At 43.8% G+C, this 17,725-nt stretch overlaps 1 protein-coding gene across 2 annotated transcripts in view; it reads right to left on the reverse strand.

The window, feature by feature from the left end:
• Window positions 1-17,725, reverse strand: part of COL17A1 (collagen type XVII alpha 1 chain) — a 60,365-nt gene that overhangs the window by 13,162 nt on the left and 29,478 nt on the right. For both annotated transcript variants that reach the window (XM_081911984.1, XM_081911983.1), the window contains 19 exons: window positions 16,592-16,654; window positions 15,983-16,018; window positions 15,701-15,754; window positions 15,050-15,085; window positions 14,843-14,878; window positions 14,328-14,390; window positions 13,213-13,248; window positions 12,754-12,825; window positions 12,017-12,043; window positions 10,846-10,881; window positions 9,906-9,941; window positions 9,714-9,794; window positions 8,456-8,491; window positions 4,832-4,915; window positions 3,324-3,377; window positions 2,216-2,257; window positions 1,233-1,274; window positions 679-744; window positions 16-57 (listed from right to left, as the gene is read on the reverse strand). In XM_081911984.1, the coding sequence (XP_081768110.1) occupies window positions 16-57; window positions 679-744; window positions 1,233-1,274; window positions 2,216-2,257; window positions 3,324-3,377; window positions 4,832-4,915; window positions 8,456-8,491; window positions 9,714-9,794; window positions 9,906-9,941; window positions 10,846-10,881; window positions 12,017-12,043; window positions 12,754-12,825; window positions 13,213-13,248; window positions 14,328-14,390; window positions 14,843-14,878; window positions 15,050-15,085; window positions 15,701-15,754; window positions 15,983-16,018; window positions 16,592-16,654 (942 nt within the window). The remainder of the gene's footprint in view (window positions 1-15; window positions 58-678; window positions 745-1,232; window positions 1,275-2,215; window positions 2,258-3,323; window positions 3,378-4,831; window positions 4,916-8,455; window positions 8,492-9,713; window positions 9,795-9,905; window positions 9,942-10,845; window positions 10,882-12,016; window positions 12,044-12,753; window positions 12,826-13,212; window positions 13,249-14,327; window positions 14,391-14,842; window positions 14,879-15,049; window positions 15,086-15,700; window positions 15,755-15,982; window positions 16,019-16,591; window positions 16,655-17,725) is intronic.

The following is a 17,725-nucleotide window of genomic DNA, read 5'->3' on the forward strand; positions in this document are numbered from 1 at the left end:
ATTCTGTCCTCTTACCTCCTCCAGGGATGCCTGGGGCTCCTGGTACACCTGCATCACCTAACAGGAAAACAAAGAAAAACATGTGTTCATTGACTCCATTCAGCAAGCCTGTGGACTGCATGGGGCCACATTCCCATCAGGACAATTTTCTGGGGGCCACGTGCCAGTGGTGGGTGGGATCAGAGGCAAAAGTGGGCAAAGCAGTGACCACAAATACTACCTTTGTACAGTAGGCTAGTTTTTACACCCTTCCACCCATCCATTTGTCCTCAATACAGGAAACCAAAAGGCATTGTCTGAGTTCAAGGACACATTCCAACCACTCAAGGGGATGAAGTAGGGCTGGTAAAGGGCATGGCATGGGGAGTGGCGGGTGGCCTGGAAAGAGTCCTGGGGGCCACACAGAAAAGCCTACAGGGTCACACATGGCCTCTAAGCCTGAGGTTCCCCACTCCTGGCTTAGGAGAACTATAATAATCTATTTTGCCCTGTGGGAAGAGGTAAGAAAATCAGCAGAAGAGCTTTCTCAAGAGGGTCACCCACAATGATTTATATTACATCATAGCTGGGCACTTTTACAGCTAGGAGCAAGGCTCATCACAGTATGTCAAAAGGCAAAGATTTTGCCTCACACACAAAGTTCAAGATGCAAAAGGGTGCTCAGTGCTCTTCACAAACCTTTCTCTCCTTTGGGCCCGGGTGGTCCTGGTAATCCAGGTGGTCCTTGGATGGCAACTCCAGCACCTGCAAAGAGGAATCAGGGAGATGGCGATGAGAAATCTGGAGAGGGGGTGGTGGAGAGAACAGAGGCTTCACATGTGACATTGTACTGTTTAGAGCCTCCTTCATTACATGGTCCCCTCCAGATGTTCCGGCCTACCTACCATCCCTGATCATTGTGGCCCTGCTGGCTGGGGCTGATGGAATTGTAATCCAAAATGTATGGAAAGCACCAGGTTGGTGAAGGCTGATTGTCATGGACTGGTTGGGTGCAGAGAAGTGGGGGGGGGGGAGCAGCTGGGAAACCCCCAGGGAAGAAGGTTCAGAGCCAGGTGGTGGGATGACAATGAGTGGTCAGAGGGAGAAGAAGGAACAGACTAGGGGGAGGTGGTGTCAGAAGCTGAAGGGGAAACAGGGTTTAGTGATCAGAAAGAGGCTGTGGAAGAGGGCAGGTCAGACTCAGAGGCAGGAGAGGAAGGGGCTGATAAGAAAGAGAGTGCATTTAGACTCACCTGACACAGAGGCTCCTGGTAGACCTGGCTGACCTGGTTCACCTGTGAGAAAGATTGGAAACCACACAACCAGGTTATTACAGTGCATCAATAGCTCCTGGTTCCCATAAGGAAAATTTTAAAAAGAGTTATTCAATTATTGAGGGGTGAGTGAGCTGGCAATTAAGAAAGGCCCATTAGATCTCTGGTGCTTAGTGATGGGGAACACTCAAGGTCTCTTGCCATCTGACCAGCAGAATGGACTAAGACCAGCACCACTGCTGGTGAATATGTCAGATTTTTTATTTTATTTTTAATGTTCAGGTCTGCACCCACTTTGCTCCAGCAACTTTACAACATTAGCTGCTTCCGGACCATTCATTGGGTCAGGTTGCAGCAAAGGAAAAGTTGAGCTTTAGAGACCTGTTCTCTTCTGGTTTTCTGCTTTCATTCTACCTACATTCATAACCCTCTTAGCAAATTCAGTCTCCTATACAACTGCACCAGTCTGTAGAGTAAGGCTTCCACTCCTATCACCTCTAACCAGTGGCTATGGTGATTAGGGCTTAGTTGGCGCTGGAGCTCAACATCATCTAGAGCAAGAGTAAGGAACTTTTGTTATCCCAAGGGCCAGATTCTTATCTTGCCAGCCCTCTGAGGGACAGGTGGGTGGGACCTAAAACCAACTGGGTAAGGCTAAAGTACAGTGCTTTATCCTGAAGTAGCATATACCAAGGCTATCACCTACTGAAGTCACATTTTAGTTTCCAAGTCACAAGTAATCACACACATGGTCTGAGACTTGTCAATTATTACTGAAGGAAGAGAGGGGGAAGTCTGGAAATCACACAGGCAGATCAGCTTGTGCTTTCACTGAACAAATTCTTCAGAAACGCTTTGGGGATTAAACCTGTGCATTAAAACTGCGTTTCACCAAAACAATAGAGCAGCTTTTGAAAATCCCTCAAAGGGAAGTTCTTAAATCAAACAAAAGCCCTTTTTACCTGGTATGCCACGAGGTCCTGGTGGGCCTTGAACAAAAGCGCCTGGGGGGAAAAGAGGGGAAAGTATTACACTGGACTCCCATTTCTTTTCATAATGCTTGGAGTTCTATCCTGCCTCTCTGTTCCCTCCATACCTACCGACTTCCAAAAATAGAGACAGCTTTAGGGCCTATTCACACAGTCATTGGACATGTGGCAGCCATGGATAAGGGACTCAAATAGAGTGTACCACCTACCAGCCCATGGCTGGCTAGGCATGTGCATGAAGCAATAGACTTTGACAGAGATATAAGGCTGTCCACAGGCTAGGATGTAGCACATTGTGTAGGCATTTCCTGCTGCTACCTCATAACAAAGATGTTGCCTGATGAGGTCAGTTTTTTTCTGTCTGACCTAATATTAAAGGACTGTTTATCAAACTTTCCAGGTTTTTAAATCTTTATATTCATTAAGGCACACTTTTGTTCATAGTCAACTCAGAAGTTATATCTTGCAAAGTCCATCTTGTACAGCAGTTTAACTACACAAAACGTGACCTATTTAAGTAGCTGCTAATTTCTTACAAAGGTTTTATTCTAACAGGATACGAGGTATTGCAATGTTGACTTTTTTTTTTAATGGCAGCAGCTCAGTTCTTGTTTTTCTTGCCACCTGCTAAAATAAACATGATTTCAGGGCACTCTGTAGAGTGTGTATGTTGTCTTTCTCTCTTTGTGTCTATGAAATGCTAGCTCCTAGCTTGTAGGCTAGCTGCCTACAAGAAGTCATTCCCTGGGAGAAGTTCCTGGAGGATTCTTCCCATGAGTGTTACAAATTTGCCCCTCTTTAGAGAAGCCACACATTCCTAGGAGCTAGTGGGGAAATGCTTCAGTTCACTTTATATCACGCTGATCAAAAAACTGCTGGTTTTCTGCCAAAACTATCAAGAGGACAGATTAGAAGCCATTGGGAATATTTATATAAAAAAGTACATATAAACTGCAAAGTGGTTGTGTGTGAAATTCCCTTTTTAGTATAGGAAGACTTACAACATGCTTATTTTTTTCTACTTAGCTTCCTCACCACCATTTTTTCACTTATATGCTAGTACAGAATAGACAGTCTATACCTGGAGGTCCTGGCGGTCCAGGGGGTCCTGGCGGTCCTTGCATCTCTGGTACCACTAGACGAAAAAGGGAAACAGAAGTATTAAACAACTGCTGCTACCGCAGCATATTTTAGAAACAGAAACAGGCTGCTTTTAATAATAATAATAAATGATCTCACGGGTTAAAATATTAAAGGAAACCAGACAGCAGTTGTATTTGAAAGGATAGCTAAATCATCTCATGTGTCTATAAATCAAAATGAAAGAGGCTCCATTGACTAGAACGTACACTTTGGGTTCTGTCCAACTAAGGTGCATTCAGAGTAGACCTGCTTGAGCTGCATTGGTCTTTCTTCCCAAAATGAAAGGTGGTATATGGTATATACATTTAGAAGAAGAAGAAAGAAGAAGAAGAAGAAGAGGAGGAGGAGGAGGAAGAAGAAGAAGAAGAAGTAACCCAAGTCCCTTGATTTCAAAGTGTCTACTCTGAGCATGACTTAGATTCAACCAACTGTCTTGAAAGTTGTTCACTTCCATACTGAAATCCACACCAACATTCACAAGTGACACGACCAACACTAAAAAGTAATATCTTGTGACAATGCCCAAAGAAACATTCTATCCTGCTTGAAGTGTGAGGCATGCGACAAAGATTAAGTGTAAAATAACTGTCTTTTTTACTTTGTCTTTTAAGGAATAAAGTTGAGAATGAGGAAAGCTGAGAGGAAAGTGAAAATTTTGGCAGGGTAAATTGCAAGCAGAACAAAAAAAACCCCCAATACAATAAATGAAAACTAGATGGGCTAAGTATCTGACTTGGTCTATATAGTAAAATGATATTTCAATTAACTCAGGACCCCCCTGTCTCTAAAACAACCAGCGACTCTAAATGACCACTCACCCTCTTATTTTATAGCAATAAGTAGGTTTGGGCTTAGTTTGACTTGGTTTTGAATTGGAGATAAAAGTTTATTGTTCCAAAGTAAAGATAATGGTCTGGTACATGTGTCACATTAAATTACAGTTAAAATAAACTAGGGGCTCATCCAAATTTATCTCATCTAGGCTATGCCTAGATTGCACAGGTCTAAGGGGCTTTCTGCTTGAGTGGGTCTTAATGGTTTCTCCCTTGGCCTGCTTCTTTCCAAAAGAAAACCCACTCTTTGGCAATATATTGGAACAAATGGCAATCCGAGGGAAACCTCAATTGCTGTTTGCTCTGACTGAGTGCTAAAGAGCAGTTTTTCCTGGGAAAAAGCAGTAAGACAAGAGGAAGTGTGGGTTAGTCCTTGGTTATACTGCTAAAATTGTGGGTACTTCACTCCTCTCCATTCAGGCTGCTGCCACCCTGCCAGAAAAGAAGCCATGGTCTGGCTTGTCATGTCATACAAACCTGGACTTATGGCTTGTTTGGGAGAGCAGCAACAAACCACAAGAACATTTGAAGGCATAAACAGTCTCTTAGAAAGTGCCAGTATTTTAAGAGTTGTCTTCACAAACAGAAGCGCAGAAGAGACAATTTTCTCTACCTTGAGCAGCTGAAGCACCAACTCCCGAACGGACGGTTTCCACAATGGTGGCTTCACCTGGGTCACCTTTCTCACCACGAGGACCTGCATCAGAACATAAGAAATGACAGACTATTTAATTAAGCACAAATAAGCACACTGGCTGAAACTCAAGTTGTCAGGTTCTGGTTTTCACCTAATATGCATGTAGGTATTATGTTTTTTAGCTTAAACCTAATCTAGATAGGACCTGAACTGGTCCTCAGTTTATGTGTCTTGCATGGCAATGATGATACTGCAGAGAGAGATAAGGCCAGAAAAACCTGGGGATTCCTTAATGTGGACAAATGTGGAAAGACTGCAATGAAGTTTCAATTGGTGTGGGAAACTCGTGGTCCTCCAGATGCGATTGGACTACAAATCCCATCCTCCCTGGTCATGCTTTTTGGGGATGATGGAAGTTGGAGATCCAACAATGTCTGGAGGGCTGAAGGTTCTCCAACGCTTACTTAAATGAACAGGTCTGCCAAAAGCATTATGGCTGCTTGATGTGCTATAGGTCTCCTGCATGGAAAATGATTCCTTGTAGGAAACAGCATAACACCCACCCACATATATTGGTCATGTATACACACCAACATATACCAATAGTGTTATCATCACCTTGGCTTTACTGCCTTGCATGTAGGAGATCCGTAATTTGTATTACATGACAAAGTCCTTAGATAATCAATTTTCCTCACCACACAAACTAAACCAAAAATTTTGGAGGTAGTACCAAAAAAAAAAAAAAAGAGGGGGAAAAAGAAAGTAAGAGATTGCACAAGACTTGTTTTTGGATTGTACTACTTGAGCTAATGTTGCTAATCTTCCAGTCTACTATATGCAGTGGAAAGGATCCTCTACAGTGGTACCTCGGGTTAAGTACTTAATTCGTTCCGGAGGTCCGTACTTAACCTGAAACTGTTCTTAACCTGAAGCACCACTTTAGCTAATGGGGCCTCCCGCTGCCGGAGCACGATTTCTGTTCTCATCCTGAAGCAAAGTTCTTAACCCGAGGTACTATTTCTGGGTTAGTGGAATCTGTAACCTGAAGCGTATGTAACCTTAAGCATATGTAACCTGAGATACCACTGTACATGGCTTGTAGGTCATTGATACGCTGTGTCTGGAAATGTATCATTTGCCATCTACACTGCATTTATTTTCATTCATCCACCCCTTTCTCTGAAACTTACAGCAAATATTAAAACCGTAAAGCCTAGCAAACAGAAAAGAATGGAGGTGCAAAAAAAGGTAACAACAAAACCCAACCATCTCTTTTTCCAGAGAGTCAATAAAACAATCATAGGCTCAGCAGGCCAAGCGCCTGTCAGAAAATAAGGATCTTCACAAAATACAGTGGTGCCTCGCAAGACGAAATTAATTCGTTCCGCAAGTTTTTTCATCTTGCGAGTTTTTCGTCTTGCGAAGCACGGTTTCCCATAGGAATGCATTGAAAATCAATTAATGCGTTCCTAGGGAGACCACCTTCAGACCAGGTCCGGGGACAGTCTGTCCCCCGACCTCTTCTGAAGGCTGGTTGGGGGGGGGGAGGACTTTTCTCCCCACCGCCAGGCTTCAGAACAGCCTTCTGAAGGCTGGCGGTGGGAAGAAAAGCCCTTCTCCCGCCGCCAGCCTTCAGAAGAGTTCCTGCAGGGCTGCCTAGGCTGCGGATAGCAGCCTGCTGCCCGGTGCGAGGGAGCTCTGAAGCAGAGCACCCCTCGCGCGGGGCAGACATTCGCAGCTTGGGGAGCCCTTCAGGACTTCCCCGCGGGGCTCTCCAAGCTGCGGATAGCAGCCTGCTGCCCTGCACGAGGGGCGCTCTTAAGCAGAGCACCCCTCGCGCGCGGCAGACATTCGCAGCTTGGGGAGCCCTTCAGGACTTCCCCGCGGGGCTCTCCAAGCTGCGGATAGCAGCCTGCTGCCCCGCACGAGGGGCGCTCTTAAGCAGAGCGCCCCTCGCGCGCAGCAGACATTCACAGCTTGGGGAGCCCTGCCGGACTTCCCCGCGGGGCTCTCCAAGCTGCGGATAGCAGCCTGCTGCCCCGCACGAGGGGCGCTCTTAAGCAGAGCACCCCTCGCGCGCGGCAGACATTCGCAGCTTGGGGAGCCCTTCAGGACTTCCCCACGGGGCTCTCCAAGCTGCGGATAGCAGCCTGCTGCCCCGCACGAGGGGCGCTCTTAAGCAGAGCACCCCTCGCGCGGGGCAGACATTCGCAGCTTGGGGAGCCCTTCAAGACTTCCCCGCGGGGCTCTCCAAGCTGCGGATAGCAGCCTGCTGCCCCGCACAAGGGGCGCTCTTAAGCAGAGCACCCCTCGCGCGGGGCAGACATTCGCAGCTTGGGGAGCCCTTCAGGACTTCCCCGCGGGGCTCTCCAAGCTGCGGATAGCAGCCTGCTGCCCCGCACGAGGGGCGCTCTTAAGCAGAGCGCCCCTCGCGCGCGGCAGACATTCACAGCTTGGGGAGCCCTGCCGGACTTCCCCACGGGGCTCTCCAAGCTGCGGATAGCAGCCTGCTGCCCCGCACGAGGAGCGCTCTTAAGCAGAGCGCCCCTCGGGCGGGGCAGACATCTGCAGCTTGGGGAGCCCTGCCGGACTTCCCCACAGGGCTCTCCAAGCTGCGGATAGCAGCCTGCTGCCCCGCACGAGGGGCGCTCTTAAGCAGAGCGCCCCTTGCGCGCGGCAGACATTAACAGCTTGGGGAGCCCTGCGGGGAACTCTTCTGAAGGCTGGAGGCGGGAGAAGGGCTTTTCTTCCCACCGCCAGCCTTCAGAACAGCCTTCTGAATGTTCGCGGTGGGGAGGAAAAACCCTCCTCCCACCGCAAGCCCCGGGAAGAGAGGAGAAGCTGTGCGCCTTCTCCTCTGTTCCCGGACCTCCCACCGCAAGCCTTCAGGACAGGTCCGGGAACAGAGGGGAAGGCGTGCAGCTTCTCCTCTCTTCCCGGGGCTTGCGGTGGGAGGAGGGTTCCCCGCTGTCCCAGAGATTTCCCTATGGGCTTTCGTCTTGCGAAGCAAGCCCATAGGGAAATTCGTCTTGCGAAGCCGCTAAAAAATCGGAAAACCCTTTCGTCTTGCGGGTTTTTCGTTTAGCGAGGCATTCGTCTTGCGGGGCACCACTGTAGTGAAAAACCATCAGCAAGTGGGTGAAGCAGACCTCTCTGGGCAGGGTGTTTCAAAGCTCAGACATGGCCCTGGAGAAGGCTCTCCCCCACATCTCCACCAAGCACACCACCCCAGATGTCAGCAAGACAGAAATTAGCAGGAAAGCTTATGGAAGCTGGTTGTCGAACAAAAGCAAGTACATCCCTGCCCAAAGTGTTTACAGTGTGAAAGAAGGAAACACAGCTTGATAGACAAGTAATAAGGATGGGAGGAAGTAGCAATGTGTGTAGGGGGGGGAACAAGGCTAGGCTGGTGCAGAAAGGCTATGGAGAAAAGCAGAGTTTCAGGGAGGAGGTGCTTTGCAGAGTTTCAGGGAGGTGACCTCCCTGAAACTTTCAAAAGAGGCTGAAAGAAGATGAGCTAAAGTGGAGCACAGGGAAAAACACATCATAAGGGGCGGTGACAGGGACAGGAAAACAAAGGTGCACTGAATGTATTACCTTGAGATCCAGGAAGTCCAGCTGGGCCAATAGGACCTTATGGGGAAAGACGGGGAAAGTTAGATCACCTTAGTAGATAAAGCATCCTTAGTGGATGAAGCTCCTCTTGAAACGGAGCAGAAACTTACAAATAATATAACTGCCTGAAAGCCTGAGTTAAAATTTCAACAAATTTTGATAGCCATTGGCATGGTACACAACCGTCAAGTGTGTGATAGCTTTGAAACAAATGATTTCTCCCATTGTCCTATTCTCTTTGTACTTCCCACCAAAACACCCTTTACTTTTGGAATGCACTCTGTGAGCATTCTCTGTTTCATTGAGTAGAGAAAACAGAAGGTACTTAAATGAAAAGGTCCTGGTAGGCAATTCCAGCTACAGCAGGTATGCTAGTTTGAGAAAGAAAGGAGTGTACTCTTCTCTAGAAAGGGATAGATTCCAGTTGGTGGATAAGTTTGGTGATCACTTCACACAAATGTGGATGCTATCATGTGAAAATTGTTGTATTCCAATTCAATGTGTTTTTCGAAGCTACAGCACAACAAATAGCACTAAACAGTGGCAAACCCAACCAACCAAGGCAAAAAGAATGCTAATACATAATAGTATTTGTGTGTGTGTTTCCTCTACACGAGGGTCTCAAGCTATAAGCATCAGCCAAAATCAGTCCCATCATCAGCTTTTCAACAGAACACTGGCCAGATAATGAGAGACAAGAAGGGAGCAAGTCTTTGCAGACAGCTGTAAAGGTCCATATTGAGAGCAATTACTGAAATGAAAGCAGAAAGATCTGTAAATTTCAGTTCTTTCTGTTTTTCATTTTTCTATTCAAAATTTTGTTCTCAACATTTCTGCAGCAGTTTGAGAATTTTCTTTTAAAAAATCCTCATAATTCTTCAGCAGTTTAGTGCAGATTTCTCCTAATAAACAAATTTGCCGTTTTGACTAACATAAACATTTTTGCAAGCAATTTATCCTCATATAACATGTTTTATGTTAGGTATTTTTGATTGTTATGCAAACCTTTTTTAAAATATATGCATTTTGTGAACATTAGGTGGTTGAAGAACTGCATCACAAAATTGAAAATTTCAAAGGATGGCTATGTTTCGGTTCTCATATTGTTTGGGAAAGCGTGTATTTGAAAAATTCAGCTTTAAATGTGAACCGAACAGATTTCTCCTCCAAATCCCTACATATGGAGAAATATTAGGAATAAAGCAAATAAAAAGGGCAAAGAATTTAAAAAGGTTCTCACCTGGAACACCTGGTGGGCCTTGAGGACCAACAGCCCCTGGTGGACCTGGAGGTCCTGGGACAGAAATAGTTGATGCACCATCTGAAACAGCAAAAAGTTCCACAAATCACTTTGTGAGGAAAGATTATGGCACCATGGCAGTATGACAATTATCAGGCATGGGACTTTTCCTGCTACAGCAGTGATACATACCTGAAGTAGTAACCCGGCCTGGTGCGCCTGGTTCACCTGAAGAAACAGGAAAGGAAAGGGAAAGATGTTACCAGGGCTTCAATGATAACAAGTTTATGACCCATGATATATCTGTGCCATTAAATACTTTGCCAAATGATGGCTATTATACTAAGATTGGCAATTGCTGGTATAAGGACACAAATGTGGCTCTAATGGCAATTGCCCCAAATGATTGTCAGAATTAAGTGTATGCATCTGTTATCAGAAAAGATAGGGCTGCCTTATGTCCAAAATTTTCCAGACATAGCCAGGATTTGCCCTTTGGAAATAGCATCCTGGCAGAATTTCCGAAAATCGTTTAAAATGTCTGGGAAAACTTGGGTGCATTGTTGATGTTTGGCTCCACAACTTTTGTGTTTTTGTGTCCGGATTTTCACTTTTTGAAATATGCAACCCTAGAAAAGGCCCTGTGAGCAATCAGTAGTACTCCATATTTCTCATCATCCCTATCCAAAGCCAGGTTGTGAGACTTTTGTAGCTGACAGCAGAGTAGGGGCAATTCTTTGCTTCTACTCCTCACCTTTTCCTGGTTCATATATTCAAGCTGCATAGACCTGTAATAGTAGTATGATGAGAAAGGGCATGAGTCCCTCTGTTTGGGCAGGTAATAGAGGCCTCCACATTAACTCCAGAACACCTAAGGTCCTGAACAGAATGATTTTCCACCTGCTTTTGTTTTGAGGAACAGGGAATAGCACAAACATGAGCCTCTGCATGCTTAAGACAGGTAGTCACAGAGGGCAAAGTCCAGTGTGCAGGCTAACTGTGCAGCAGAGGGGTTCTTAGACAATCTGAGGGACTAAATACCCTGGCTATTGCAGTGTTGCCCTGGTCTGAATGTATGAACAAGAGCATTTTCTACTGAAAACATGCACATCCAATATTCATCTCTACTCACCTTTAGCTCCTGGTCGGCCTGGATTGCCTGTGAGTCCTGCAGAGAGTTAAAAATGAAAATTCAGTATACAAAATACCATACATCACAGTGTGTGTGAGAATGCTATAATACTGGACCATAAAGAATCGTGTATTCAAAGTTCCTTCATTGCAAGGCATATCTCTCTCACACATACCCTTCCCAGATATTGCAAAAGGCAGCCTGCTTTTGTTTCATTTTCATTTGTTTTCAAAGGACGCAGATTCTTTCATAAACATGCAAACACCTTTCTGTCCATCCATATCAGTCCCCCAGTACTTGGAGTGCAATCTATACTCCCATTCTCAGATATTTTGAATGGATCATTTGGAATGCACCACTTGCTAGATGTAACCACAGGGCACCACAATTCAATAAGGATATTAACAAGCTGTAACGTGTGCAGAAGAAGGTGACCAAGATGATAAAGGGTCTGAATTGCAAGCCTTATGAGGAACGGCTGAGGGGATTGGGTATGTTTAGGAGAATGAGAGGAGAGATGATAACCATCTTCAAATATTGAAAGGCCTGTCATATGGAGGCTGGAGCAAGCTTGTTTTCTCCTGCTCCACAGGCTAGGACCCAAACCATTTGGATCAAGTTACAAGAAAGAAGATTCTGACTAAACATCAGGAAGAGCTGTTCCACAGTGGAACACAGTCCTACTATCTTTCCTTGGAGGTTTTTAAGCAGAGGTTGGATGGCTATCTGTAAATCTAGCTGCGATTCCTGCATTGCAGTATGTTGGACTAGATGATCCTCAGGATCCCTTCCAACTCTGCAATTCTATGAGATGCAGTTGCTTGCTTGCATGTTAATGCCATTTATATTCTGCTTTTAGGGCATAGCCCTCACAAGGCAATGTACAACTAAAGAAGATCCAATTAAGATAACATGCAACAGGTAACCTCTAATTATGTGGTAATCCCAGAATTACCAGGCTCACCACTTATCTAAATTTCCATAGCCAGGTATGACAGGAGACCAGTTCTCCATGTGGTTACATCTGCCACACTGTAAATGACAACTGTGCATTAAGCTGTTATTGTTTCCCACTAAAATGAACTTTCATTATCTGCTGCACCAAATTCAGCCTTTTTCAGTGTTTAGTAGGTACTTAATGCTGATCTCTTTCCATGCATAGTGTATTTACCTGGTGGTCCTTGAAGTCCTGTAAGACCTAGGAAAACAATAGCAAACATTTGAAGAGGTTCAGAATTTACAACCAAGGTCTTAATTTCAGCAAGTAAGAACCTGGCCTTTTCAGCTGATTCATCAGCATCCAAAATGGAAGCCACTGCTGCCTAGTCCTTTTCACTACATCTGTGATCAGCCCTTGCCTTTTTTGCATCTACTTGCTTAACTCTTCCTTCATGTGTTTGTCATTTTTAGCCTCAGTACCTGCAATGTCCTCCCTTTTGGCCTTCTTTTTCATTTTGCTGATATAGAAGTTCTTTACACATCCCCCCCTCTTTTCTGCCACCATAATGGTACAGTTCCCTTTCCTAAGTCTCTATGCTGAATATGAACCAGCTTGCAAACAGTCTCCTCAGTGAATGATGACTTTGGGCAAAATGAATATACGAATGAATTAAGATTATCCTCCTATCCCAAAACTACCTCCAGGATTTTCACTTTCCCTCATGGGAACCAAGCTACTTGCTTTCCCCTTCTCAATCTTTCTTGCCTCCCTGCTCCTCTTCCTATGGGGAACCTGATGTTCTTTCAAGGCTAAGGCTACAGTAAGTCCTGGTGTTCCACCTCTGCTCCTCAGTTTGAAGAGAACTTTTCAGTGGCAAAGGGCACTCTCCACACGAAAACAAGAACACCTGCCAGAGGCTGTTCATTTGCTTAACAACCAATAAATGTGTTTGGTTTGACTTTTATTACCTGGTTGCCCTGCATCTCCAGGAGGTCCTGGTGGGCCTCGTGGGCCTGGCAATCCCATAAGACCTTGCTCTCCTAGGAAATAATGAAGATGATTGGAGAATTAGTATTTTCATTTTATGCAACAGCAATGTTCACTGAAATTCAGAGCTACTCAGACCAATGGAACTGTACTATTATTTCATTTGTTTACTCATTTTATTTCTGAATTGCTTGCTATGGAACATTAAGAAGTGATACACTGATAAAAACAAAACTATAACCAACCAAATGTGCAATGCTATATTCGAGATCTGCAAGCTAAGCGCCATGGGATTTGGTAGAAGATCTTGCTATGCAAGATACACCACCGTCATAAAAATTATGGTGGTAGAACATTGTAAATCCATGTCCAGACCCATTTGGTGTTATTTTTTTCATGTTTTTCTCTATCATGAAAAGAAACAGAAAGCAATCATCTACCTCTGGAGCCTTGCCGTCCATCTGGTCCTGGTGGACCTATACAGACAAAAGAGTTGGTTAGTTATATACGGTGTATCATAGAATCATATGTATTTTTTACTTAACACAAAGCCATACAGAGGAAGATAGCTAATTGTTTAAAGTTCAAGTACATTTGGCTGAAGGTATATTTGTATAATGTACATCATATACTAGTAGCTGCATTCCTCGCAATGTTCAGGAATTCTATGAAATCCAAAAATCAGTGCCATTTTTAAAGTTTCAGCCCACCACCTTGATTCAAAATGGCATCCAATTATATCCAAACATAGAAGAAAACCTGCTTCTTGACCACAGGAATGATCATGCAAAATTTCACTATAATATCTTAAGAAGTGTTCAACTGCATAATGAACAGATGCACAACTTTCAAAAATACATAGTACATAAGTGAACAGGTATTGTGCTGGTGCACAGTGATTAAAAGTGCCCATGGCACTCACCCCAAATTTCTGCTGCCGCTTCATTGTGAATAAACCAAGCCAGAACCCTGCAAGTGGTAGCCACAGTTGGTTCTTGAATTACTACTTAGGATTTGTTTGAGGAAAACAAACCACAAACCTGGATTCAGACTGCATGACAAACTAGACTCGGGCTTGTTTCAATCCAATGCAGCAGCAGCAGCAGCAGCAGCAGCAGCATGAGCAGGGGAGCAGCACCAAGATAACTTTTGAACAGCATACAACAGCACACTGCTCATTCAAATAAACCATGGTTTACTGTGGCATGTGAACTGGGCCAATGTAATCTTATCAATGATCAAGTGTACAGAAGACTTAGCCTTCACTAAGTGGCACAAAGAGATCATTCACACATGACTTAAAACATGCACATATGCCAGTCACACCTCTTGCATTTCCCAAAAGCGAGGAACATAGAATCACGGAATTGTAGAGTTGGAAGGGACCCTACACTGAACTGCGTTAAAAAAAAAAGCTTTCTGTCTTTTGAAGGCAGCTAAATTTCAGTCCCTCAGATTGACTTTTATTCTGAATCTTATGATCCAAGAGTCCTAGAGACAGTGGTTTGAAGTAGATTATCATCCAGAAAGGTCAATATTATATATTTTCACTCACCTACTGATCCTTTAGCTCCTGCTTCACCTGGAGGCCCAGGTAGTCCCCGGGAACCTGGTTCACCTGCAAATCAAACAGGAATGGCTTAGAATGATGTGCACAGTTCTGCTTTAATGGGTTGCTGCTGGTATAAGAACCAAAGAGGTGAACTATGTAACCGTCTTCAATATCAGATTAAAATACAACATGCAATTCTTGCAGGTGCTTCTCTTGAGATCACATCAGAGCATCAAGACCTGGGTGAGAGCCAGTGGCCAAGTCTTAGTTCCTGTCATAAGCTCCCAGTCTGAACTGCTTCATCGCTGATGCTCCCAGAAAAAACCTTCCTGATCTTTCAGGTTTTCTACCTTTTGAATGGAGGGAGCCCATGGTTCTCCTTAGAACTAGGGAAAAGCCCTTCACTTCCTGCCTGTCCTCAAGGATGACAACCTTCCAGGCACACCTCTTAGTCATCATGGGCAAGCATGGATGCTCATGTGTTGTCCTTTCAAAATCCTTGATAATTTACTACATACCTGTAAGACCACGGGGTCCTTTTTCCCCTTGATCTCCTAAAAGGAAAACACAAAAAGAAAAGTTGATATTATGCAATTAATTCACACTGAAACTTCCCCATCAAAGCAAAAAACATATTAATGGCAAACATATAAGGAACACCCCAGTGACTGGGGAAATAGGAGTCTGATAGCTATTGAGGAATCACATATTATTATCCAGTATACCTTTGGTTCCAGGTGCTCCTGGGGTTCCTCTTTCACCTAAAAACACACAGACACAATGGAATTGGGGGGGAAAGATTAGATAGTAAAATCATTCATCCATATTGGACTGAAAGGAACAGTTAAGGTAGGACATCTGTCAAACTCCTAAGGGAGGATTCTACACACCCCAAATATCTTTAATGCTCAATGTAATCTGGATTAGACTGCCTTGTCTTTATTCATTTTATGAAATCCACTCTGGGAGCTTTTTTAGGTAAAGAGAGGGGTAAATAAATAAATGATATCTCAAGGCCTTTTCCCAATGATATCCAAATGATATCCAAAGGCCTTTTACCAACACATGTCAATTCACTAGCAAATTAAAAAATACACACAGTTTTGAACATGGCACTCTCTCTTTCTCTTCTTTATTTTTCCATGAACACATGCATGCACCCACTTTTTAAAACTGTTACCCTCACCATTTAAATTACTTATATTTTTCATTTTATTATTTAATTTCAGTCAAGAGGCGCTCCCACATCCTCCTTGGGATAGGGATTCAACTATCTGCTACAGGTACTCAGTAGATAGTGGCAGAAAAGAACCATATATTATTTTCTCTCCTATAATTTGAAACAGATAATTTGGGCTCTGGGCGCTTATTCATACCTTTACCACCTGGGATACCAGCTTCACCTCTAAATCCTTGAAGCCCAGGAGGACCTAAAAAGAAAAGTAAAATCAATAAGGGTCAAGCACATAATATATGAAGTTTCTGAAAAGCAGAAAATTGAGTGGATGACATATTTTATTTGTAGCTCTCTCTTTTCTTTTTTCTTTTGTATAGTTTTACCACTTTTCAGCCAGGAGAAGCAATATACCAGATGCTGCCAGTTACAGTACCTGGGTTTACTATATTTTACAACTACATAATGAGAACATGATACTTACCAGGAGGACCATGGGGACCTGGTGAACCCATCATACCTAGAAAAGGAAACATTGCAACTGCTCAGGAATTATGTGATTTAAAGATGAACAAATAATACATTTGCAATCTCATGAACACAACTTTTTGTAGCACCAAGACAACATGGTTGGCATGAAAAATGCCGGCCTGAATTTTCCCCCATTTAATCTGGATTTACCATTTATAGGTAAAGAAACCAGTTGCCAACAGCATGTTTGCAACATCTGAACAACCTGTTTTCAATATTAGATGCATCTAGAAGTACCCTTAGCCCACACTACAGTCTAGGATAAAAATAAATTTCTTTTAAAAACACATCAATGACCATGCAGAGAATTTGTGTATGTAAATACAACAACAGAGGATAACTAAGAACTACTCCATTGTATTTTAAAATATACACCCAGTTTATTCTGAATAGCCTCAAATATTTCCTTTGTCACAATAAAGGCAAGGGGTAAAAAAGCAAAGTACTATTAATGCGTTCAGCCTCACTGTTGCAACTCATGTTTCCTTCATAGATAACTGTTGAGCTTTTTTATTTGTGTGTTTTTTATTTGTTGTTTTTCCTTGCTAGTGACTAAATTTACCTTTGAGACCAACAGAACCTGGGGCACCAGGGGGACCTTGAGGTCCTGGTTCGCCAGGAGTACCTGCAGAGTAAAATGTGAGAGAAATCCATTAAGTAACCTACTGAAGCCTAATTCTTTCTGTCATGTTTCTCCTTGGTTTCATGGCCCTGAACCAAGAAGACCAACTACACAGCACTGATGTTTGTTATTATGTTCAGCCTTAGCAGGAAGATGCTTCTCTTCCTGACCCTGTTAATGCCAATGTGGTTGGTGGGGTTGGTTACACAGTCTATGAGGTAGTCAGGTGACCCCATTCAGAATATAAGGTTACAGTTAGGTAGCGTTTGGGGGACAGCAGCTGAGTAGTGTTTTCCAACCCTCTCTTTCGTCACCTCACCCCTCAACACCATGAGCAGAGAGACACATTCTGTAGGAACCAGAGTTCTATGGAGACAGATAAGGTATTGTTTTCCCTGCCACAAAACAAACTCCCATTGTAGTTTCATTGTATCCCATTACTCATATGAATGACTAAGGGCTGGTAGCCCCATTTACTTGGCATCTGAGGGGCATGCAGTTGTGGTCCCCAGCCCTGTTTGTATCGCTGATTAATGAGTAATTAAAGTACAACAGACAGTACATTACTGGGAAACAAACTCATCTCTCAGCCCAACCTTTCTTAAATTTATGTCATTCGGAAAAATACCAGACTGTTACTGCCTTTTCCACAACAGTATTGCCGCCATTTTATGCAACTGTTGAAACTATCCAAGCATAGCTTATGTCACAGTTATTGTCATACCCATGCACAATATTAAGGCAGTGTTTTTCAAACTATGGGGTTCCTAGGAATTTTATCTGGGTAAGTTCCCCTGAAAGGCAACTTGACCATTACTACTGAACTTCCCCAGCAATATATAGTAGACACAGGGGTGTCAAGTGTGTTTTGAGGTTGGTGTGGGGCAACAGAGCTCCAAAAGTCCTAGTCATTGCCAAGTATCACATCCTTTACAATGCACAGGATTTCCTGTCAGACATTCTTTGGTAGACAAGCTGAAGTAGCAAGTGTAGCTTGAAAGTAGAAGTTTGAAAGCCACTGTCATAAGAAAAAACATCTGTTAAGAGGGCCTCCCTTCCCACAATAATTTTGTA

The sequence above is a fragment of the Podarcis melisellensis genome (genome assembly GCF_964234715.1).
Source record: "Podarcis melisellensis genome assembly, chromosome: 5".
NCBI classification, from domain to species: Eukaryota; Metazoa; Chordata; class Lepidosauria; order Squamata; family Lacertidae; genus Podarcis; species Podarcis melisellensis.